The 26,046-nt window shown below is 43.4% G+C and overlaps 1 protein-coding gene across 1 annotated transcript in view; it reads right to left on the reverse strand.

The window, feature by feature from the left end:
• LOC121166324 (COP9 signalosome complex subunit 4) overlaps window positions 1-18,918 on the reverse strand; it is a 31,826-nt gene extending 12,908 nt beyond the window's left edge. The window contains exons 1-4 of the mRNA XM_040995468.1: window positions 18,732-18,918; window positions 5,973-6,052; window positions 4,166-4,317; window positions 2,158-2,261 (exon numbers count right to left, since the gene is read on the reverse strand). Coding sequence (XP_040851402.1) covers window positions 2,158-2,261; window positions 4,166-4,317; window positions 5,973-6,052; window positions 18,732-18,805 — 410 coding nt within the window. The 5' untranslated portion in view covers window positions 18,806-18,918. The remainder of the gene's footprint in view (window positions 1-2,157; window positions 2,262-4,165; window positions 4,318-5,972; window positions 6,053-18,731) is intronic.
• Window positions 18,919-26,046: the final 7,128 nt, after the last annotated feature.

Consider the following 26,046-nt stretch of genomic DNA (forward strand, 5'->3'; position numbering starts at 1 on the left):
ACATCCCGATTTAGCCATTTCTACTCTTCAGCCTGGCCACTGTGGCCACGGAGAGCATATCAGCAGACTGAAGATCTCTCCCACCATATCCTTCTCCATCTCTGTCTGTTACCCTAAAAACAGGGTACATAAATATGTCTTAAATGTAAACATGTTTTATATCTATAAATATGACATAAAAAACAATAAATATATCTTTTTTAAAAAGAGCCTTTTCAAATTACCACCATAAAAATATAAAAAGAATTGTCAATTGCCTAGGAATACAAAATTCAACACCTACAGATAAAGGCTTTTTTTATAAATTGGTTGCTTTTTGAAGGACTTTCACTATATAATAATTTAAAAAATAATGCACAAATGGCAAGATGACTGAAGAAATATCTGCCTCGTCACAATTACTAACAAATATGGACAAGAATCCCTCATTCACCTGGTGAGAGTTATAATGCACATAAAACTATTTTTAAGTCATTCATTCATGCTTGTCTTTCTTGCTGTCACTCAAAAGCACAACTCTTACTAACCCTAACTATTTGTCTAATTCTTTTCTGCAATTCATGTAGCTGAATTCTGATGGAGGAAAACACCCACCAAACTTGATTGATCTCATTTTAAAGCAATTATTTTTATTGGAAAGGCAGATTTACAGAGAGAAGGAGAGACAGAGAAAGATGTTCCAGCCACTGGTTGGTTCACTCCCCAAATGGCTGCCGCGGCTGGAGTTGAGCCGATCTGAAGTCAGAAGCTTCTTCTAGTTTCACACATGGGTGCAAGGTCCTAAGGCTTTGGGTATCCTCTACCGCTTTTCCAGGCCTCAACCAGGGAGCTAAAAAGGAAGTGGAACAGCTGGGACATAAACTGGCACCCATATGGGATCCCAGCACTTAAAGGGGGAGGCTTAACCAATTGAGCCATCATGCCAGGCCCCTACATACAATTTTGACTGTCACAGAAGGCATGGATGTATTACTGGTATTTAGGGAGCAGAGGACCTGGATGCTACTTAACATTTGACAGTGAGCAGGAGATATGACAAGAATTAACCCATCTAGGAACCAGTGTGGTGTAGTGGCACTGCATCACAAACGGACATGTGTTTGAGTCCCAGCTTTCCCACTTCTGATCCAGCTCCCTGTTAATGACCTGGGAAAAGCAGAGGAAAATGGCCCTAGTGCTTGGGCAACTTTGGCCATGTGGCAGATCCAGATGAAGCTTCTAGATCCTGGCTTCAGTCTTGACCAGTCCTGGCCATTGCAGCCAATTTAAGAATGAACCAGCAGATGGAAGAACTCTCTCTCCCTTTTTTTTTAAATTTCCCTCTCCCTCCCTGCCTCCCTCTCTTTTTCCCCATAGCTCTACCTTTTACATATATAAATAAAACTTAAAAAAAAAAGTAGTGGGTAGGCCTGGCGTAGTAGCCCAGCCAGTAAAGTCCTTGCCTTGAACGTGCCCGGGATCCCATATGAGCACCAGTTCCAATCCCAGCGACCCTGCTTCCCATCCAGCTTGTGGCCTGAGAAAGCAGTCAAGGATGGCTCAAAGCCTTGGGACCCTGAATCCACTTAGGAGACCCCAAAGAAGCTCCTGGCTCCTGGCTTCAGATTGGCTCAGCTCCAGCCACTGCGGCTACTTGGAGAGTGAACCAGTAAATGGAAGATCTTTCTCCCTCTCCTTCTCTCTGTAACTCTGACTTTCCAATAAAAATAAATAAATTTTACAAAAAAAAAAAAAAAAAAAAAACCACATTCCAAGCATGTCCCCATCTCAAGGCCTTTGTACTAACCACCCCTCTAAGAACCTGGTGAGACACTTCCCTCAAACAGCTCTCAGCCACTCCCTTTCCCCCCCAACCTACCCCCTGCTGTCAAGTCTTTGGGGAAGTGACATCAGTTTAATGATATACACCACTCTCCTCTTTTTTTCCCCTTACTTTACTGTCACACTTATCACCTTCTATCATATTACAAAATTTATTCATTAATGTCTTTATCTGTTTCTTGCATTACCATGTAAGAAAAATAGGGGTAAGATATAATATAATATAATATAATATAATATAATATAATATAATATAATATAATATAATATATATGTGTGTATATGCATATAAATCCTATTTTTATATATTCATCCAATATTCACTATTTAGTATACTTTTGTCCTGTTTCCAAAGGAATTCCCACCAACACTTGGGCTGCGTTTCTCCAATCTTCTTCTTTCTCATATATAGACGCAAGATGCTGCCTTATGGAAGCAACCTGCAATAGGAGGCACACGTGTTAAAGTATCTCAACAAGAACTCCCTAATTAAAATAGAGAACAAATTAGTCCATTGTGACAATGTTCTCTTCTAACAGACTACCAAATAAAAGTTTATCAGGAACCAAACTTTCCTATGAATTTTGCATTCATATGGCATCAAAGTAGTAAACAAATAACATATTTCTGCAATGTGAGTTATGGCAATATTTAAGTTTAAATGTTTCAAAATGTTTAAAAATTCTGGTTTTATGTTTCTACAAACATGATGCTGTAGTTTCCTAGTTTCTAGTCTAACAATTTTTATGTTGATTTTTTTTTTAAGATTTACCTATTTGAAAGGCAGATTTTACAGAGCAAAGGAGAGACAGAGAGAAGTCCTGGCTCATACCCCAAAGGGCCACATTGGCTGAAACTGAACTGATACAAAGCTGGGAGCCAGGAGTCTTTACTTAGTCTCCCACGTTGGCGCAGGAGCCCAGTGACTTGGGCCATCGTCATCCTACGCAGCCTTCCCAGACCATGAGCAAAGGGCAGCCAAGACACAAACCAGCACCCATATCAGATGCCAATGCCACAGGGCAGAGATAGCCTGCTGTACCACTATGTTGCCACTATACTCACTTTATACAACTTTTTAGAATATTTGATTCGTAAAATAAAATTTTAATATATGAGCAAATGTCAGATGGAGCTACTAACATCCTCCTGTTTAACAGATTTTACACTGTCAAATGACGATTAACACACTGTGTTAGGCTAAGCTGCCACCTATGACACGGCATCTCGTATGGCCTCTGGTTTGTGTCCCACTGCCAATTTGGCTGCTTACTAATGTGTTCGGGAAACAAGTGGAAGATGGCCTAAGTGCTAGGACCCCTGCACTTACATGGAAGACCCAGATGAAGCTCCTGGCTCCTGGCCTCTCCCAGGCCTAAGCACTGCCATTACTGCCACTTGGGGAATAAGTCAGCAAATGGAAAATCTCTTTCTGTTTCGCCCTCATCTCTATGTAATTCTACTGCTCAAAAAAACAAAATAGGGCCCGGCGCAGTGGCACAGTGGTTAAGGTCCTCGCCTTGCACGCCCGGGATCCCATATGGGTGCCGGTTCTATTCCGGCAGCCCCACTTCCCTTCCAGCTCCCTGCTTGTGGCCCGGGAAAAGCAGTCGAGGACGGCCCAAAGCTTTGGGACCCTGCACCCGCGTGGGAGACCTGGAAGAGGCTCCTGGCTTCAGATCGGCACAACTCCAGCCATTGCGCTCACTTGGGGAGTGAATCATCGGACGGAAGATCTTCCTCTCTGTCTCTCCTCTCTGTATATCCGCCTTTCCAATTAAAAAATAATAAAATAAATAAATAAATAAATAAAATCAATATTTTTTTAAAATTCTAGTTGCCATATTCATAAAAAATGAAACTGAACTATTATCTCCATTAAGAATTTAAAATTATCAGATTCTCCAAGCAACTGCTGTTATCCCAAGTACATTTTCTGATATTAAACCAACCTCCATGCAAAATACAAAAGAAATAGACATACTGGTAAACAAGTATATACACATATTCTCATGGATGAACTGTATAATGGAGACAAGCACACTAGGAATTGAAGATATGTTGTAGCATGCATCTCCACCCCACCCCCAAATAAAAGGAGGACTCCCAATGAAACTGTTAAATATGCCTTGACACTAGATTTTCTACTACAGCTTACACCTGCAATACCATGACACTCTTAAACAGCAGAATGTTAAACTAAATAACTATTACTAAAGGGCTATCTATTGCAATAGAACAGAGGGAAATGGTGGGAGGAAGGAAGAGCAAGGGAGAATCCATAACCTACAAAATGGTATCATGGAAATAACAACAAAAAATCTACACAGTTATAGATTGTTACCTGCTCCTCAAATGAAATGACTCTGGGCTGGATCTTTTCCAAGGTAAAGTGATAGATTTCTTTGGCTGTGCCATCAGGCAGGCTAGGCAGATGTGTGCAGAAATCTGTCAGCAACTGTCGTGAAATCACAAGGCTCACGTTCTCATTTACCACTTGTTTCATAGAAAGAGACAGAAAACATAAGCAAGTCATAAACTGCATGAAGCAATCAATCCTCACCTAAAAACTAACACTAGAAACAACCTGGATTAGCATAATCTTCAACGCAACATCCCAGGAATTCCATACCCCAATCATTTTACACTGTCACACAATTTTCCTTATGTTGAGCTACTTGATTACATTTTGACTGCACCAAAACAGCAAAAATGCCATGACTTCTCTAAGCAAAAGAAATGTCAGGGAAAAGTTTGTGTTCACTAGCTGACATTTTTATACTGTTCCTTTCTTTTATTTTTCCACAACTTGAAGGCATGGAAACACTGGATTCTTATTTATATACTTACATCCAACCGAGCTCCAGAAAAGTAAAAGAAGAAAATAGTGATATAATTTTCATGAAATTTAAATAAAGCAAGCAGTGCCGGCACACTTGGTGCCATCTGCACTTTCCTAATGATAAACAAAGGGCAGACGTGCAGCACCGCAGTTAAGTTGCTGGTTGGGAAACCTGTGTCTCATGTCAAGCAACTGGTTTGATTCCCAGCAACTACATTTCTAATTCACACCCTGGGAGGGAGGTAGAAGATGACAGCTCGAGGACTTGTGTCTCCATCAGCCACGTGGGAGAGCTGAACTGAATCTCAGGCTCCTGATCTCTGTCTAGGCCAGCCCTTGCTGTTCTAGATAATTAAGCAGTCAACCAGTCTATCTCTACCTTTCAAATAAATGAACATAAATAAATAAGCACATTTGAAAAACATGAACTTGAATCAATACTAGATATGTTATTATATTATTATAGACACCTATGAGGTATTAACTGTATTTGGTTAACAAAGAAACCACCAATGTCATGCAGTCCACTTCCAATTACAGCTTAAGAAACTTGGGACCAGCAATGTGGTGGGAGGATTAAGCCATGACAGCATCCCATGTGCGTGCTAATTTGTGTCCCAGCATCTCTGCTTCTGATCTAGCTCCCTGCTAAGATCCCTGGAAGATGACCAAAGTACTTGGGCCACTCATGTGAGAGACTCAGAGGAAGCTCCTGGCTATTAAATTTGGGCAGCGCCAGTGTTGGTGTTTTGGTCTTTTAGGGAGTGAGCCAGCAAGCAGAAGGAAGATATTTCCCCCTCTCTTGTATGCAATAGTACTTCAAATAAATAAATCTTTTTAAACAGGGGAAGGAGGCCTGGTGTTGTGGCAAGCATATAAACCCACTACCTGCAACACCAGCACCCAAACATGGGTGCCAGTTTGTGTCCTTGTTGTCCCACTTCTGATGCAACACCTAGTGCACCTAGGAAAAAACAAGAGAAGATGCCCAAGTGTTTGGGCCCAAGCTAGCCCTGTGAGAGCAGGATGAAGCACCTGGCTCCAGTGCTGGCCATAGCAGCCATGTGGGGAGTGAACTAGCAGATGAAAGCTCTTTCTCTGTCTCTCCAAGTCCATCAAAATATATAAAGGAATCTTTAAAAAAAAAAAAAGACATAATTTTCTCTGTTCTTCAGTTTCCTCAACTGTAAAATTAAAATACCACTTATTTCACAAGGCTATTTAAACCTTAAATGCAGTAAAATTACATAAAGCACTTTAGACAGTAGCTGGCATGTAGCAAAAAATAAGGAATTTCCATCCTACTTACTTGCTTCCACAAACGCTTTCAAGGCTTCTAGCTGTTCTGCCCCAGATAACTGAATTGCTTTTTCCAGGATCTGACGATACCTAAAACAATACCAAATAAAAAATGTTCAGTGTAGTTATCTGGTACGGTGACTGAGACTTCACCTGGGTTACGCACATCCCATACCGGAGTAGCTGAGTTTGAGTTGGTTCCATTTGATTCCAGTTTCCTGCTAATGTGCACCTTAGGAAGCATCAGGTAATAGTCCAAGTGCTTGGGTTCCCCCCACCAATACAGGAAACCTCAACTGAGTATGCTTGGCTTCGGCTGGCCTAGCCCTGAGCTGTTGCAAACACTTGGAGAGTGGAACAGAGAATCTAACATCTCTCTCTCCCCCTTACAAAGAAAATGAAAACACCCAGATACAGGAAAAAAACAATGTGGAAATAATAGTCTTACCCACTTTCCTGTAGCCCTTGAACCTTTTTGCCCTAACTATGTAAAGATTGTCAAAAATAAAGAAAAAAAAAAAAAGAAAAGAAAAACAAATAAAATTCTTGAAAAAGAATGTTCAGAGGGCACTATATTTTCCAATGCAAACACTGAGGTTCACTTACTCATTTTCAACCCTAACTTTGATTGTATTTATTCAAGTCTATTTATCCTGATCCATTATATATATGTAATACACACATTATACATACATATATTAATTCCCAGTCCATCATAAGAACCACTAAATTTATAATTTTAAGATGTTATTTCATCTATATTTCAGTTATGTTTACCAAATTTTAAGTATTCAAATCCATCATAAAAAGGAATGGATCAAACTCTAAGTTGTAAAACATAAGGTATCATTTTTTTCTTTAAACTTTCAGTGTTGCACTTAAAGTAAAATGTAAATTTCCTTTCCACTGTCTTATAAAACTATAATCCTTCAACTTTTTATTATACAAACACAGAAAACCACTACCTAACATGACCCATGCCTTTTCCTCTTGTGAACCTAATGAATATAGAGTTACCAACAATAGCACAATGTTGACTAGGCAATAAACCAAACACTAGAGAATGAACAAAATCAAATATTAGATATTGAATGTGTACATGCATACAAAATAAACTCCAGCAAAGCATTTGCATGAATAGGGCACCCCTTACGCTATCAGCCTACTTATTCTTTATTTACATTCAGTTCTAAGCAGTATCCGACCTAATACCCATGACCACATGAGATTTAAAATAGCTGGGCTGACGCTGTACAGTGGTATCTTAAACCTCCGCCTTAAGTGCCAGCATCCCATATGCATGCCATTTCAAGTCTCGGCTACTCCACTGCTGACCCAACTCTCTGCTAATGTTCCCGGGAAAGCAAAACATGGCACAAGGTCTTGGGTCCCTGCTCTCATGTGGGAGACCTAGAAGAAGCTCCTGGCTCCCAGCTTCAGATTAGAACAGCTTTGGCTACAGCAACCATTTGGAGAGTAAACTAGTAGATGCAAGATTTCTGTCTCCATTTCTCCCTTTCGGTAACTCTCAAATAAAAATAATATTAAAAAAAAAAAAGACTCAAAACAACAAACTAAAAAGCATAGGGTAGGGGATAAATTTCATTATAAATCACCTTACATTTGTATTCATTTAGCATCAATAAATTATTGAGCATCTAGTATGTCTATGAGCAAAGGTTCAATTCCTGGTTTCTTGGTAAATAAAATAGCAAAATTTCATGTGATACACAAAAAATACACCACATTCCTTAATTAGAGTTAAAATGAGGGATACAACCACACATTAAAGGATCTTCCACTTACAGCATAGGTGACTAGATGAACTCTCCCTTCCCCACCCCCATAAAAAAAAAAAGAAAAAAATTTTAAGGCCCCCACAGTGGCACAGCACACTAATCTTTCACATGCTAGCGCCTGCATCCCATATTGACACCAGTCTGTGTCCCAACCACTCCACTTCAATCCAGCTCCCTACTTATGGCCTGGAAAAGCAGCAGTGATGGCCAAGGCCTTGGGACCCTGCACCCACATGGGAGACCCAGAATAAGCTTCTAGTTTCTGGCTTCAAATACCAGCTCAGCCCTGGTCATTGTGGCCATTTGGGGAGTAAACCAACAGCTGGAAGACGTCTCCTCTGTCTTTCCTCTCTGTAAAATCTAGCTTTCAATAAAAATAAATAACTATGAAAAAAAAAAAAAGAATTTTTAAAATAACTAACATAAAAAGCTGAAATCAACGCAACAAAAACCCAATAGCATAAAATTGTAGCACAGTATTGTGGCACACACAATAGGTTAAGCCACCAGATGTAAAGCTGGTAACCCCTTGAGCATGGTTCAAGTCTCAGCTGCTCCATTTCCAATGTGTCAAAAAGCAGTAGAAGGTGGCCCAAGTGCGTGGGCCCTGCCATCGACTTTGAAGACATGAACGGAGTTCCAGAATCCTGACTTTAGCACAGCCTAGCTCTGGCCATTGCAGTCACTTAGGGAGTAACCAGCAAATGACAGATTTCTCTTTCTGCCTCTCCCTCTCGTTCTAACTCTGCCTTTCAAACAAAAATAAAGGGCCTGGCGCAATGGCTCAGCAGCTAAATCTTCTCCTTGCAAGTGCCAGGATCCCATATGGGCACAGGTTCACATTCCAGCTGCTCCATTTCCCATCCAGCTCCCTGCTTGTGGCTTGGGAAAACAGTAGAGGAAGGCCCAAAGCCTTGGGACGCGGCAACTGGGTGGGAGACCCGGAAGAAGCTTCTGGCTCCTGGCTTCAGATTAGCTCAGTTCTGGCCATTGCGGCCACTGGGGAGTGAAATAGCGGACAGGATATCTTCCTCTGTCTCTCTTTCTCTCTGTAAAAATCTGCCTTTCTAATAAGAATAAATTTTTTAAAAGGTGTTGGGACTTGAATATGAAATGTGGGTGGTTCCAAACCTGCCTTACACATCAAACACAAATAAATAAGTTTTTTTTTATAAACAGTACAAAACCCCAACAAGAAAGTGAAACGGTGAAGGGCATAGCAGAGTGAATCACGGCTTCCAACTACACAGGCAGGTGAGGCACGGGGACTCAGGGAAGGAAGAGCAGTGAGCTCTGGCTGAGCATTGGAGCATCTCTTCCAATCTGCCAGAAACACTGACAGGCAAGTTGCAGCTTCTCACCAACACAGCTGGTCTAAGGAGAGTCGAGTTTCTCGCCTGCCAAAGGAGGGAACACGCTGGAGGTAAGGTTATAGATTCTGTTCTACGGATCACCTGGCCAAACCAAACCCTCTGGGAGCCTGGTCCCAGACCACTTGTGGTACTGGTAGAAGGAAATGAAAACCCTCTCTGAGAGAACAACATCCTAGATCTCCACTGGGTTTTAAATACATAGTTCAAATTATTTACCTCACAAACTAGTAAGGCACATGACAATATGAGCTAGCATCACCAAAAGCAACAGATGACAGCATTGATCTGAGACCTCAGATACTGGAGTTACAAGATTATGGTACAATTATGATTTGTATGTTCACAGAGATAGACACACTTTAAGATTTGGCAAAAACTAGAAACCATAAAAAAAATCCAATTTGAAAAACAGAACCAAGCTGACATGTTGCCTTCCCATATGTGTACCAGTTCTAGTCCCAGCTGCTCCACTTCCCATCTAGCTCCCTGCTTATGAACTTGAAAAGCAGCAAAGGAAGGCTCAAATCCTTGTGCCCCTGCATCCGTATGGGATATTTAGAAGAAGCTCCTGACTGACAGCTTTGATCAGCTCACTTCTGGCCAATGCACCTATTTGGGGAGTGAACCAATGGATAGAAGATCTCTCTGTCTTTCCTTACCTCTATAAATGTGCCAAATCTGCCTTTCAAAAAAAAAACAAATCTTGGGCCCTGCGCAGTGGCGCAGTGGTTAAGGTCCTCGCCTTGCATGCCCGGGATCCCATATGGGCGCCGGTTCTATCCCGGCAGCCCCGCTTCCCTTCCAGCTCCCTGCCTGTGGCCTGGGAAAGCAGTTGAGGATGGCCCAAAGCTTTGGGACCCTGCACCCGCGTGGGAGACCCGGAAGAGGCTCCTGGCTTCGGATCGGCATAGTATCGGCCGTTGTGCTCACTTGGGGAGTGAATCACTGGATGGAAGATCTTCCTCTCTGTCTCTCCTCTCTGTATATCCGCCTTTCCAATAAAAAAATAATAAAAATAAATCTTAAAAAAAAAAAACAAATCTCTAAAAAAGACAAAAAAAGAACTACTACAATTATAGAAATATAAAATACTAAGACCAAACATCAACAGAGGTGTTGGCATTGTGGCACAGCAGGTTAAGCTAGCATTCCAAACTGGAGTCCTGTCTGTTCCACTTCCAATCCAGGTTTCTAACAACGCATGTGAGAAGGCAGTAGATGGTGGCACAAGTACTTGGGCCTCTGTCATCCAAGTAAGAAACCACAATGGAGTTTCTAACTCCTGGTTTTGGCCTGGACCAGACCTGGCTTGTTATGGTCATATGAGGAGTAAGCCAGTGGATGGAAGAGTTGTCATTCTGCCTTTCAAATAAATAAATAAATAAATAAAAATTAAAATAAAGATAAACTGCTGAAAACTTCCTGTGAGAGATGAAAGAATCCAACCCATTAATACAAGAAACTAAGGGAGCTCATTCAGGATAATGTGATGGGGTATTTATAAGAAATGGACACAGTAGTCTCACTGCCTGACTCCAGTACCTTTGAAACATGACATGACAGCTTTTCACATCAAGAAGTAGAGTTTAGGGGCCATCATTTTGGCACAGCAAGTTAGGCTGCCGCTTGCAATGCTAGCATCCCAAATGAAACTATCAGTTCAGGTCCTGGCTGCCGCAATTTTAAATCAGCATCCCTGCTAATATACCTGGGAAAGTAGCAAAGATGCACCAAGTGCCTGGTCCTTTACCACTTGTGCGGGAAATCAGGATAAAGTTCTTATTTCTGGATCTAACCTGATACAAACTTGGTGTTGTGGCCATTTGGGGAGTGAACCAGTAAATGGGAGGTCTTTCTGCATCTCTTTGTCTTTCAAATAAGCAAATCTTAAAAAAAAAAAAAAAAAGGTAGATTTTAGGGGTATATGTTTGGTACAGCAGGTAAGGTCATTGACAAGCCACAGGAGAGGTGCCAAGGTTTGAGTACCTCCTCCGCTCTCAACTGCCACATCCTGCCAATGCAGATCATAAGAGACAACAGGCGATGCCTCAAGTATTTGGGACCCAAACCAAACTGTGGACTCTAGACTTTGTCTTCGTCCTGTCCTGACTTGCAGGTACTTGCAAGTGCATCAGTGAATGAGATCTCTCTGCCTTGCAAATAAATAAAATTTAAGAATTAAAATTGGGGCTGGCGCAGTGGCGAGCACATTAAGCCTCTACCTGCAGTGCTAGCACCCTATATAGGTGCCAGTCTGAGTCCTGGCTGCTCCACTGCTGATCCAACTTTCTTCTGTAAAAGCAGCAAAGGATGGCCCAACCATCCTGAACCCATGTGGGAGACCCAAAGGCAGCTCACGGTCCCTGGATTCAGGCTGGTTCAGTGCCAGTCACTGTGGTCATTTGGGGAGGGAACCTGCAGGTGGAAAATATCTCTCTGGAGCCAGCACAGTGGGATGAACTTACTGGCCAGACTAACCTGCTGGCCAATAAGCTATGTAGCCAAATTACCTGCACTGCCCCAGCCAACAGGCCAGCCAAACCACAGAGGCCAAGCTGCCTACCTCTTCTGAAGGCAACTGCAGAGATACGTATGAGTTCATTTGGAGTCAAGACCATGTGGAATAGAAAAGAATCATCGGCGGTAGCTGCTGTGACACAGTAGGTGAAATTTCTGCTTGGGATGCCCACATGCCATACTGGAGTGTCCATTAAAATACTAGTTACCACATACTTCTTCCTGCTAATGTGCCTGGGAGGCAGCAGGTGATGGCTCAAGTGCTTGGTCCCCTGCCACTCACATGGGAGACCCAGATGGAGTTTCTGATTCCTGGTTTTCACCTGGGGTATCCCCAGATACTGTGGGCATCTCAAGAGTGAAGCAACAGATGGAATAAATCTCTTCTTTCTGTCACTCTTTCAAATAAAATAAATCAATCAACCTTTTTTAAAAAGATAAAAAGAACTCAGAATTTCATTTAAATAAAAAAACTATTGTTATAAGTCACTAGGTTTTTAAATAGTTTAATTCTCAGAGCTAACATAGATAAGTAAAAACACATCCACACATAAAGCTACAAAAAATTAAGGACAAAAATCGTAAAAATTATGGAAGTCCTAACAAAATTTTGGGGAGAAAAACACATCTTTTACCCCCAGCTGTAGGCAACTGCCTAGGTTACCTTATACCTAGGCAAGTGTTACACTGCTGGGAGAAAAGCAGCTAGTAGCTGGCAGGCATCCTGGGCCTGGTTAATGCCAAATTTGTGTTAACTATACTAGTGTGCCAACATAGTTGCCTTTTTTTCTTCCTTTTTAAAGACATGTGAGGGCAGACACAGGCACATCAGCAGACAGGGTCTGGACCACTGGACTCAAAACTCCATCTACAGGGAAAATTACGGGATCTGTGGTCTAACCATGGAGTGCATGTGTCAGAACTGGGCCTACTTGGTTGTTGAAGCTTATACAACAGCATGCCCAGATGCACATGGAGGACATGACAACTAGTTCACTGAGGCTTGCAGAGGACATCTAGTACCATGGAGGGCAGGACAAACTGGACAGCTCTCCCAGAAGCTTTGACAGCAAATGTCTGGGCAAGTGGAAACTCTCAGGTGGACTGTGTCAGCCAACAGACCTTGGAAGGATTTCCTCAACCTTGGAGCAACAAAATCAACAGCATCTCAGAACTATCAAAACCACTTAAGCAGTACCCTCAGAACATGCTCCATATCAGGGACCCTGGGATGACATCAAGTTGCCTTCCCCATCTCAGTGTAGTGACATGTTTGGGCTGCTGAGATTGGCCCTCTCCCCTTTCCTCCCCATTTTCTCCAAATGCAGGAAGAAAAACAGAGATTGGAGGCAGAAGTCTCATCCACTTTCCTCCATTCCTTGACCCTCCCCACCCTAATCAGTGGTCCACATGGGCATGCATCCTTAACTATGTAAACATCATCAAAAATAAATTTATAATAATTAAAAAAAACCACAAGAGTGAAGTTACTCTTTCTAAACATTTAAATTTTGTGATAATGGGAAAGAGTGGAAGAGGAAAACTGGCAGTCTAGATAAAAAATTACGAGCTGAAAAGCGGTACAGGTCGCTGCCAAGACAGATATGCTTACAGAGTGAGGGACGCTGAGACAACAGGCCACAGGCTGTATTCTGGCTTTACCACCAACTGCAAGCTCACCTCTGTCCTTCCTTCCCTCATGTAATGCAACTAATATCATCTACTTCTTAAAGGGTTTAAAACTGTAAGTATCGGTGTGCTAGCTTTGAGTCTGGAGGTGAGACCAACTAACATTGGTGGTGGTGGTGGAGCAAGACTAACACAGAACCAGAAAATCTGATTAGGAAAGGGTCTTTGAACTTACACAGTCTATCTCCCATTGTGTCTACATTTATTCTCCATTTTACAATTCTATTATTAAAAAGCTCTTATCTAGGTCTGACACAGTGGCACACACAGCAAGCTAATGCTTTGCTTGCAGCACCAGCATCCCCAGTGCACATCAGCTCATGTCCCTGATGCTTCACTTCCATCCAGCTCCCTGCTAATGGCCTGGGAAAAGAGTGGAAAATGTACCAACGCCTTGGGCTCTTGCACCAACATGGGATTCTTGGAAGAAGCTCCTGGATCCCAGTTTTGGATCAGCTCTGCTCTGGCTGTTGTGGCCCCCTCTGAAGTTTTATATGGGACAATCAACACTATGCATAATAGGCACAAGCAGCAGCCTATAGGAAAGCCAATTTGAGTCCTGGCTACTCTGTATCCAATCTAGTTTCCAGTTGATGCTTCCTGGGAGGCAAATGACTCAAAAGTAGGTGGGATTTTGTCAACCACATGGGAGAATCAGAGAATTATTGGCTCCTGGCCTCGTGGATGGAAGACAACACTCTCTCTCCATCCTTCCCTCTCTCCCAACTGTCACTCCATTAAAAGAGAACAAAAAGTGGCTGGCACCATGGCTTAACAAGATTGGGTGCCACCTGTGATGCCAGCACTCCATATGGGTCCTGTTTCTATTGAGCTTCTTGTTAATGCACCTGGGAAAATACGGGGTATAGTCGAAGTGCTGAGCTCCAGCACCCACATGCGAGACCCAGAAGTTCCTGGCTCCAATCTGGCCCCAACCTGGCCCAGCCTCTAACTGCTGCAGCCATTCAGGAAGAGAGCCAGAAGATGAGAGATGTCTGTCTTGCCATATCTTCTTGGAGCTCTTTCAAGTAAATAAATAAATCTTTTCTACAAATTTAAAAATTGAAAAAATAAAGAAAAAGCATCCTATAAATCTGCAAAAATTCTTCTCATATGGCTAATTTTTTAAAGATTTATTTAATGGGGGGTCAGGAAGACAGATGTACAGAGAGGAGAGACAGAAAGATCTTATACCCTCTGGTTCACTCCCCAAATGGCCACAACGCTTGGAAATGAGCTGATCTAAAGCCAGGAGCTTCTTCCAGGTCTCCCATGCAGGTGCAGGCTACCACAAGGCATTGGGCCATCCTCCACTGCTTTCTTTCCCAGGCCACAAACAGGGAACTGGATCAGATGTGGAGCAGCCAGGACCTGAACTGGCACCATTATAGAATCCCAGCACTCACATTGATTGTTGGTTTATTGATTACATCACAATATCTTACTGCGTGTAAGGTTGTTAGAGGTTGAAATAATATTACAATTTACAGGTACTATTTTTCAGATTGAACTCATTTCATCTTAAATTAAGGCAAACATGTGGTATCTAACCTTTTGGGATTGGCTCATTTCCCTTAGCATAATGGTTTCCAGTTGGGCCCATTTGGCCACAAAGAACTGCATTTCATTTTTTTTAATAGCTGAGTAGTATTCCATGGAGTAAATGAACCATAGCTTTCTTATCCAGTCTTCTGTTGATGGGCATTTTGGTTGCTTCCAAGTTTTTGCAGTTTCTCATGTAACAGGTGTTTTGGATATTTCTAGGAGTACTATTGCTGGATTATATGGTATGCAGATTTTCAGTTGTTTGAGTGTTCTCCATACTGATTTCACTTGCAGGGAGCAGTTGAGCCAATCTGGACCAGCTAATTTCTTTTATCAACTTTAGGCAGTTGTGTTGATTCTATAGAAAAGCATTTGTAACACAGACAAAAAAGCAACCCTAGGTTCAAAACCAAACTCTGCTCCTTTCTATTCACTAACACCGAATGACTGTTACAGATATCTGGCCAACCCCTAGGAACATACGGTATCAATATTTTGGGAAACTAGTGTACTCCACCATTTTTTAATACAGGAGCCTTTGTCACCCAGCTCTGAAACCCTATAATCACTGATACAATCCAAAAGTATTTCTTTCATAAAACATACGGCTGGCAGAACTATTCTGTTCTGAGGATAAACATCCTGACACCTTTTTACCCAGCCAAGCACAGATATAGCTAAGGGCAAGGCCAAGACTATTTTCAGAAAGTAGCTCTAACTACTTCTGAAAATTGCTGCTACTTAAGGTGGCACTGGCTCTCAGTCACCCATAAGCCCAAACGGTAGAATGTTAAAGTGATGGCATCACACCTTTCTCTGTCCATGGCCCTTTACACTGCTAACTTTTGTTCTCAAAAAGGTGGCAGCATGGGATAGCTATTCGACCCGGCAGCTGAGGTGACAGCTTGGGCAGCCCTCACCCGGTTCCCAGAGGGCCTGGCGTGAGCTCAGTCCCTGCTACTCCACTTCTGATGAAGATTTCTCTTCACTGGCATCTAGAAAGGCAGTGCTTGATTATGATGGCCCAAGAATGTGAGTCCTGGCCACCCAGTCCTCAGTCCAGTGGGAAACCTGGATGGAATTTTTTTTTAATTTATTTATTTATTGGAAAGTCAGATATACACAGAGGAGCAGAGACAGAAGGGAAGATCTTCCATCCAGTGATTCACTCCCCAATTGAGCACAACGGCCGATACTATGCCGATCCGAAGCCAGGAGCCTCTTCCGGGTCTCCCACACCCGTGCAGGGTCCCAAAGCTTTGGGCCATCTTCGACTGCTTTCCCAGGCCACAAGCAGGGAGCTGGATGGGAAGTGGAGCTGCCAGGATTAGAACCGGCGCCCATATGCGATCCCGGTGAGGACTTTAGCCACTGGGCCACGCCGCCGGGCCCAACCTGGATGGAATTCTGAACTTCTGGCTGCAGCCTACAGCTGGCCCAGCCCTAGTTACTGCATGCGTCTGGAGAGTGAATAAACAGACAAGCAAAAGATCTTGGGCCTGACACAATGGCTCAAAGGCTAAATTATCACCTTGCGAACACTAGGAATCCACAGGAGTGTCAATTCATGTCTTGACTGCTCCACTTCCCATCCTAATCCCTGCTTGTAGCTTGGGAAAGCAGTAGAGGATGGTCCAAAGCCTTGGGACCCTGTACCTGCACAGGAGACCTGGAAGAGGATCCTGGCTCCTGGCTTTAGATCAGCTCAGCTCCAGCCACTGCAGCCACTTGGGGAGTGAACCAGCAGATGGAAGATCTTTCTGACTTTCCTTCTCTCTCTACATGTGTCTTTCCAATAAAAATAAATCTTTAACACAAACAAAATACAAATGAAAGATATTTGTCTGTCTCTGTCCTTCAAATAAGATGAAAATAAATCCATTAATTAATGAAAAAAAAATGTAGTTGCAGACTCATTTTCCTCCTCGAGAAGACAGACCAGCACAGAATAAATGTGAGACTACCCAGGAACCCTAGGAGTTCACAGTTTTTACTCAAAGCCATAAAAGAAAGCCTTAGTTAAGTATTTGAATGAGAGGTGTGCAGAAAGGAAAATTCCAACAACAGCCAGATATGTGGGGCCAGATATGTGGGGTGGCCGCAGAGCTGCCAGCTGACTGTCCGTATACAAGCCCAGGACAGCCAAACAGCCTCATCGGTACATAGAATCCTGAGTAGTAGTAAGTTGATGAACAACGCTTTCTCTCATTACACAGTGACAGGCGACAGAAGCACCTTACAAGATAGGCATTGCTGGTTATCTCCAGTTCTAAACCAAGGAAGTAACATGGAAGTTCCAGAATAAAACAAGTACTTAGAAAGTTCTGTCTTCTAATAACGAATATACTTACTTTTTATTCAACAAAATCAAAACTAAAGCAAGCACAGGGAGAAATAGCTCTGTGACTTTCAGCCAAATGAAAAAAGGAATTAGCCAGGAAGCTGTCTTCCACTTATTTCCAACCCTTGGGGAAGTCAGGGCCTACTCAGTGACTGCTTAACACACTAACAACAATGCTAGGACAGTCCTTGGGTCAAGTACTGTCCCAAGCGATAACAGTAAAGATGCAAAGGTACTTCAAAAAGCTCATGAAAAATGGAGTTAAAAGTATGAGTCTATCTGAGTGCAAAATATTTTTGAAGTCCATGCAGTCTTCACAGCATACATTTTCTACATATTATGAACAAAAATCATTCCCCACCCAAAAACTTTTGCACCAAAATAAATTCATACTTTAATTCCATGTTTCCATAAAATCCATTTTCCCTCCTATACAAACATACTCATTTTTGTCCTGGGCCACTTCAGAGGGAAGTCCTACCATTATGTCCATTTTCCCAGGTAAGAAAATGCGGCACATACGGGATAAACGTGATACATACAGCTGCCTTTATATTTGCCAGAGAAAAGACAGTACAGCCTACACTTTTAAAAACAGAAGAAAATTCAGTGTTAGGCCAGGGATATCCCATTGATGCAGTTTAAAGTGTCAAGATGTAAATATTAGGACCATTTTCAGAAGCATACTCTATAAACGAAAGCATGCTTCCCACCAAAGACCAGTGCTGGTAAATCTACAAGGAAAACATGGGCGGCAGACACCTGCTTTGCTCCCCACATGTAACTAACACTGCTGAGCAATGACCTGCCGGTCAAGCACAGGTGTCAAATTTTAACCAGGGACGCCACCTACGTATTCTACAAAAACTTGGACCACATCCCTAAACAATTCAGCTCCCTGAAAAGATTGCACTATTCTGCACACAGACATCGTGCCTTTTTTTCGGAGTTGGCGTCAGGGAAAGCAGCCAAGACACATGCATCCACCGAGGATGGTCTGGAGTGGCTCTGGCCCACAAGAGCGAGGCCATACCTCCTCCGTCCCTCCCCGTCTCCCCGGACAATTCTGGATCAGCTCATCGAGGTCCCAGCATATAAATCTCCCCCCTCAATCATAAGTGGAGAAGAGCCCCAGAGAGCGGCCAGCGTGGGTGGAGGACGCCAGGCCGCTAGAGGAAGGGACACCGATGCGGAGGCCCAGGGAGCAGTGGTCTCGTTGGCTGCATTTCCAGAATTTTCAAAGCAGCCACTTAAGGATGCCACGGAGGACTGAACAAGCCGACAGCCATCCCCGACCCCTAGCAAGCTTAGGCAGCCCCAGCACAAGGTCTCCTCCAGTATTCCGCGGCTCGCAACCTTCGCCTCGCCGGCTGACTTCAGGCCCGCCCCCTTGGCGGTCAGGCCCGCTGCCTGCCTCACACACGAGCGCCGCGGTCAACCCAAGAACAAGTCTGTGACTTCATTCCCGCCAGCCCTCTACTCTCGTGCTCCCGGGAAATACTCACTTGCCAGCCAAATCTTTATGAGAGCCGCTGGAATTCATGAGCTGAGCCAAATCCTGGCGCACGGCTGCCGCCATCTTTCCTCCACCTCAACCGGGGCTGCCGGGAGCCCCTTACAGCCTGAAAAGTAAACGAGTACAGTCCTCCAGGCAAGGCCAGAGAGAACCCGACACACCACAGAGTGGCGCCTCTGTGGGCCAGAGCGTCCGTGGGGCGGGGCCTGGACTGTCTCCGCCCTCGAGATTGAGTGACACAGACACCCGAGGCCCCTCCCTCGGGCCTGGCTCTCACGCTCCGACTTGGGATTGGCTGATGAACTTGAAGGCAGAGCGTGGCTTGTGCATCTCCACTGAGGGCTCGGTGCGTGGAACGAGTATTTCTTCGCTCTGCTCCGGGTTGTGTTCTTGAAAGCCACGAGTTGTTTCTATTTCCCACTTCATCACAAACAGATGCTTGTCTTGAAGAATACAATTAAGAGCGTCCGCGTTCCCACTCTTACCCTCTTTTCCCTTTTAGTGCTTGTTCGTGCAGTCTAGTGTGGCCAGAACGATGCCACTTCAGTCTGATGTGCCGCGGTACTTACACCCCCCTTCGATCTGTACGTAGTTCCACCTGAGTGACTGATAAAATGTTCACTCGCCCTTTGTAGGTGATGGTATTTCATGGCCCTTGTATCCGTATAATGTTTGTGCAAATACAAGCGAATAAATGGGAAATTGTGTGCCTCCGTCTCACAGAAAATAACGTTTTCATTGTTCTATTCTTGCTTGTGTGTTGCATTTCGTTCTTGCTTGCTTTTTCGTATTGTTTTGTTTTATTTTTTACTTTTTCTGAAGATCTTGCCATGTTAGTCCAATCTAAAAAGTCATTCATTGTACAGCTTGGAAAGTAATACATACTGAAGGTATGGCAAAATTGGTTTATTAATTACAATAGGACACTTAAGTTGGGGGAATGGGATATTATTGTTGTTTTCAAGAAAAGGAGAGAGGACAGAGTGAGCTCCAATCTCTTAGTTCACTCCTTGGATGTCTGCAACAGCTCCCATCTGGAACCAAAGTCAGGTTCAAAACCAGAGCCAGGAACACAACCCAGGTCTTCCCCACGTGAGAAGCAGAACCCTAATTACACGAGATACCCTGCTGCCTCCCAGAGTCTGCTGGAGTCAGGAGCAGGGACCCCAAAATCAAACCCAGGAGCTCCAAAAGCAGTTGTGAGGGTCTTAGCTGCTAGAACACTTACTTTTCTTTACTTTTGATCAGTCATTGCTGTAATGAATAACCTTTCTCATGCGTCATTTTATATACATTAATGTACAGGCCAAACACATTCCCAGAAAGACACTGAAAGGAGACATGCTTAGAATTTTGGTAGAACTTACAAAATTGTTATTGCAGAAATAGCTATTCTTATCATTTTGCTCTCCTAATAGAAAGACCTAAGAATGCAATTTCTCTTTATTTCTTTTATTTAATTTGAAAGGTAGAATTAGAGAGAGAGAGAGAGAGAGAGAGAGAGAGAGAGAGGACTTCCTTGGGCTGGCTTACTCCTCAAATGTCCACAATTACCAGAACTAAGCTGATCTGAAACCAGGAGCCAGGAGCTTCCTCTGTATCTCCCACGTGGGTGCAGGGGCCCAAGAACTTGGGCAATCCTACACTGCTTTCCTACGGCATGCGCATGGTGCTAGATTGGAAGTGGAACAACCAGACATGATGCCCATATGGGATGCTGGCACTGAAGGCAGAGGCTCAGCCATGGCACATTCCCTAACAATGCAATTTCTTACAGTCTTGGCTGCAAAGGCCGTCTTGAGATGTGATAAATGGTATGTTTCCTCTGTTACAAAGGAGAGATGTAAAATACAGAAAAAGAAATTTCTTTTAAGAAAATGAGGTAGGGCCCAGAAAGGTAGCCTAGTGGCTAACGTACTCGCTTTACACACCCAGGATCCCATATGGGTGCTGGTTTATACCCTGGTTGCTCTGCTTCCCTTCCAGCTCCGTGCTTTTGGCCTGGAAAAAGCAGTAGAGGACGGCCCAAAGCCTTGGGACCCTGCACCCACCTAGGAAACCGAGAAGACGCTCCTAGCTCCTGACTTTGAATCAGCTCAGCTCTGGCAGTTGAGGCTACTTGGGGAGTGAACCAACGGATGGAGAATCTTTATCTCTACTTCACTCTGTAAATCCGACTTTCCAACAAAAATAAATAAATCTTAAAAAAAAAAAGAAGAAAGAAAAGAAGTTAGAGGGGCTATTATGTTAGCCTAATAAGCTAATCCTCCATCTGCTGGCACCAGCATCCTATATGGGCATCTGTTCATGTCCTGGTTACTCCACTTCCTATCCAGCTCCCTGCTGATAGCTTGAGAAAACAGCAGAGGACATGAAAGGCCCGGAGGAAGCGCCTGGCTCCCAGTTTTGGACCAGATCAACTCTGACCATGGCAGCCATTGGGGAGTGAATCAGAAAATGCAAGCTCTCTCTCTGCCTGTCTCCTTCTGTCCATATCTCTGGCTTTCCAACATACATAAAATAATATGTTTTTTTTTCTTTGAAAAGGAAAAGGAGGTAGAAATCGCCTACATCAAATCAGAGCTCATTCCATTGGCAAAAAAAAAAAAAAAAGAAGGCTTAATAATAGCCAGTTTGGAATTTTGTGCTCTTTGCAGAACAGTATACTCCCTCCCTAAGAAAAAGAGTTCAGTTGTGTCTGAGGACAAAATTAGAAAAACCTAGCTTAATGATTAAACTAGATTTATTTGGCTTTATTTTCAATTCCAGAATGAGCAGCACTGTATTTTATAAAACAAAATACATCTTCAATTAGCTGAGGAAAACAGATAGGTTTTATAATCATAAAATAGGACTAAATGAGGCAAAAACAAGAAAACAAAATGCAGTCATTTCAAAGGAGAGACAGAAAAATCAAAAAATGAATTATTGGTTAACGTTAAGTTGCTTTAGCTTTTTCATCAAAGTTTAAAGCAGAGAAAATTTCTTCATGTCAATGGAAACTGACCTCTTTGTGAAGTTTGGTTATTATCTAAATCTGATTTCTCAGAAGGTCAGATAAATGGCTTAGTGTCAGTTTAGTGACATGGAAATTTAGCGTGAGTGACTCTATTATTTTGGCTGGATCATTTGGGGCTGAGTCCCAAACAATGACCTCCTGCAATTTTAATTTAAATGTTCTACATCAGCTCAAATCCAGGATGTCTGGTAATGCACAGTCCTGTCACATTAGGATGTGGCTTTTCATGGTCCAGGAACATAAAACAAATGCTATCCTCCGTGTCTGTACATATAAGACAAAACAACAGTGGAACAACCACAATAAAACTCAGAAAAGGAAGACCGGGAAATATACAGCAGTGATTATTCCATAGCAATGGCACGATCCTAGGCAATAGTTGAAAATACCCACTGTGCCCTGCCCTGTTGATAGAATACAATTTCAGGGATAGACCTTGATTCTGCTCTCTGAGATGGTTTCCTGTGTTCATTGTATTCTCTGGGTCCAAATGTGGCCCTCTCAGCAGGGTGTCCAAGATGACTGAAATCACCAAAGGTAACTAACCCCATGGACCTGTATATTATGTTCTTTTCCTGGCATACATATCTATCTATAACAACTTATTCATTACACACAGTAATAATTGATCACAATGCCTAATAATGGAGTAGACCAACTGTATGTACTGTAATAAAAATGAGGTGGTCTCTCTCAAAATATTATTATGTAGGGCCTGGCCGTGTAGCCTAGCGGCTAAAGTTCTCGCCTTGAATGCGCCAGGATCCTATATAGGCGCCAGTTCTAGTCCCAGCAGCTCCACTTCCCATCCAACTCCCTGCTTGTGGCCTGGGAAACCGGTCGAGGACTGCACCCGTGTGGGATACCCGGAAGAAGTTCCTGGATCCTGGCTTTGGATCGGCATAGCATCGGCCATTGCGGTCACTTGGGGAGTAAATCATCAGACGGAAGATCTTCCTCTCTGTCTCTCCTCCTCTCTGTATATCTGACTTTCCAATAAATAAATAAATCTTTAAAAATATATATTATTATGTAGCTCTTAGCATCTTTACTCTATTACTTTAAATGTAGACCCAGTTCTGACACATGCACTCTATAATCCTGTGATTTTCCCCATGATTAGAGTTCTGAGTCCAGTGATCCAGTTGGGAAATCCTCAAAGAAACTTCACCAGAGGTGAACCCAGACCTGACCTGACTGCTGTGTGTCAGCCAGTGTGGGGTCCGGCTTAGTTCATCACCCACCGTCAGCCTCTACACAAACTAGTGGCTATAGTTACTTAGCCAGTTCTGTCCCTAGCCCCATCTCATGGATTCTGTGGTCCAGTGCTCAACACATGCTTGGCCCTCACACATGCCAGCAGGAACTGCAGCCCTGTTTCTCATGCTCGCTGGTGAGTTATAGCCCATCAGAGAGGTGCCCACAATTTTCCTGCTAGGCCCACTCCCAGCCTCAGATCTTGCACTTTCCAGGTGGTTCTGTGGTCTAGCCTGACAGGACTTGGTCCCAGTCCCAGCACCTGCCAGCTGATGATGAGGCAAAGTGCAACCAGCCTACACCTACTCTGGCTCATGTCTGCACTAGTGGATATGATTGCTTAGCTCAGCCTGGCTCTCCCCCTAACCCAGCTCACATGCAGGCCATGGGCTTTGTAGCTCTGCCCAGCCTGGTCTGCCTCCAGTCCCAGCTCTCGTGTCACCAGCTCTCATGGCCCAGCAGTGGGATCCTCGGAGCCCTCCTCTTGGGCTCGTTGTTCTCCCTCACCACTGGATCTTACAAGTGTTGGTGGATGCTGTGGTCAAGTCTGGCACGACCTACCTTTCCTCAACGTCCCCCAACGAGTGTTGCAGCCTGGCTCTGCCTCAAGTTCCAGCTCATGATGGTGGGTACTACAACCTAGTCCAGCCCCAGTCCTGGTCCTAAAGTGAACTGTATGGCCAAAAAAAAAGATGTACTTACCCTGTGGGGATTCTTCACAAACCTCTACTGTCTGCCTGCAACAGCATCCTGCAATAGCACCCTGACATGTCTGCACAAAAACCTCTCCTTAACTTACTTTGACAATGATCAATGGGCAAGAACGTTGTGTATGTGGAGCTGATGTTTCATCAGGCCTCATGGTGAAGCATGACTGCGCTGGGCTGGGATGTACAAAGGGCCGAATAATGAATGCTTTAGATTTTTAGTTCACATACGGCCTCTGTACGCTGCTGCTGCTTAACTTCTATGGTCCATTTTAGAGGTATTTTATTTGTTTATTTACTTATTTGAAAGAGTTATAGAGAGACAGAGAGATCTTCCATCTGCTGGCTTACTCGTTAAATGCCCGCCATGGCTTGTGTAGCTGGAGATGTGCTGGGCTGCAATCACAAGCAAAGAGCTTCTACCAGGTCTCCCAGGTGGAGGCAAGGACCCAGGCACTTGGGCCCCCTTTTAGTGTTTTACAAGCCTTTAGTTGGGAGTCAGAAATGGAGCAGCTGGGACTCAAAAGCCCTTATGAAATATTGGCATCACGTTGACGTTGGCAGCTTATCTACTATTCCATAACACCAGTCCCTACAGTACTTTTAAAATGTTAAAAAAAAAAAAAAAAGACACTAAAATATTCCTAGCTCCTGGGATGAATAGGATCAGGCCATTGGGTGGATTTGAAAAGCCCTAAGTGGCTGACCCTGCTCTAGGCTATCTTGTTTTGTGGTTAATCATTTAAGAAGATTTATCTGATCAGGTGATATCAGTACATCATGATGGGACGTTTCCTGAAGACAAGTTTAACTTGTTGATGAAAAGAGACACAAAGAAAAAAATATTTTCCTTAGCAGCTGGTATGTGTCCAGTCTGTGTCTTATCATCCTTGGTGACAACCATGAGAAGCAAACCCAAGAATAGTTAACAAGTTAAGGAGAGCGGCTTGGAAAGGAGGAATTAGTCAAAGTCATTTTTAAAAATTTGGTGTTTGTTGGGCCCAGTGCAATAATCTAGTGGTTAAATCCCAGTCTTGCATATGCCAGGACCATATAAGGGTGCTGGTTCATATCCCAGTTGCTCCACTTTCCTTCCAGCTCCCAGCTTGTGGCCTGGGAAAGTAGTCAAGGACCTTGTACCCGCATGGGAGATCCAGAGGAAGTTCCTGGCTCCTGGCTTCAGACTGGCCCAGCTCCAGCTGTTGTGGCCACTTGGGGAGTGAACCAGTGGGCAGAAGATCTTTCTCTCTGTTTCTTCTTCTCTCTGTATATCAGTCTGTCCAATAAATAATTTTTTTAAAGTTTTGTGTATTTATTTTTTATTTATATATGTATGCATTTATTTGTATTTGCTTGAGAGGCAGACCTAGAGAGAGATATTCCATCCATATATTTACTCCCTAAAATGCCTCCAATGGCTGGGGTCGTGCCAGGCTGAAGCCAGGAGCCAGGAATTTCTTCTGAATCTCCCACATGGGTGGCAGGGCCACATAACCCACCTGAGCCATTATCTGCTGCTTCCTAGGGCGTGTACTACCAGACTCAAACCCAAGGGTTCCCATATAAGATAAAGGCATCCCAAGCAGCATTTTAATCATGAAATGCTGAGCCCTTATGAGTATCTGTCTTTGAAGACACCTTTTTCTCTGCAGAATTACTCTAGGAAAGAGCTATTTACCATTTATAAGATATAAAGGTAGTTATGCGATGTATAAGCTATTTGACTTGAGTTCTTTGAGACTTAAAGCTAAAAGCAATCTAATTACTATTGACAATAATTTGGGCCTGGTGTGATGGCTGAGTTAGCTAATCCTTTTGCAGCAGCCAGGATCCCATATGAGTGCTGTTTTATGTTCTGGCTTCTCCACTTTCCATCCAGCTCCCTGCTTGTGGCCTGGGAAAGCAACAGAGGATGGCCTAAAGTCTTAGGACCCTGCACCTGTGTGGGAGACCAGGAATTAGCTCCTGGCTCCTGGCTTCAGATTGGCTCATCTCCAGTCATTGTGGCCATTTGGGAAGTGAAACAGCAGATAGAAGGTCTTTCACACTGTCTCTCCTTCTCTCTGCAAATCTGCCTTTCCAATAAAATGAAATTAATTTTTAAAAATAAATAAAGAATTTAAAAGTATGTGGCACATGGATTTGTGAGTTCACAGGCTCCGTCTCATTGATGGTGGGTTTGCCCACATGATCCATTTTGTTCAATGGGATGTAGGCAGAAGTGACAGCGTGCCAGTTGGTTCTGGGTAGGGTAATCTTATAAAAAGGATATCACAAGTGTTTCTGGAATTCCCAAGCATCTAATGCCTGATGAACTTAGG

The sequence above is a fragment of the Ochotona curzoniae genome, unplaced genomic scaffold (assembly GCF_017591425.1).
Source record: "Ochotona curzoniae isolate NIBS_2020 unplaced genomic scaffold, NIBS_Ocur_1.0 patch124, whole genome shotgun sequence".
Classification (NCBI taxonomy): domain Eukaryota; kingdom Metazoa; phylum Chordata; class Mammalia; order Lagomorpha; family Ochotonidae; genus Ochotona; species Ochotona curzoniae.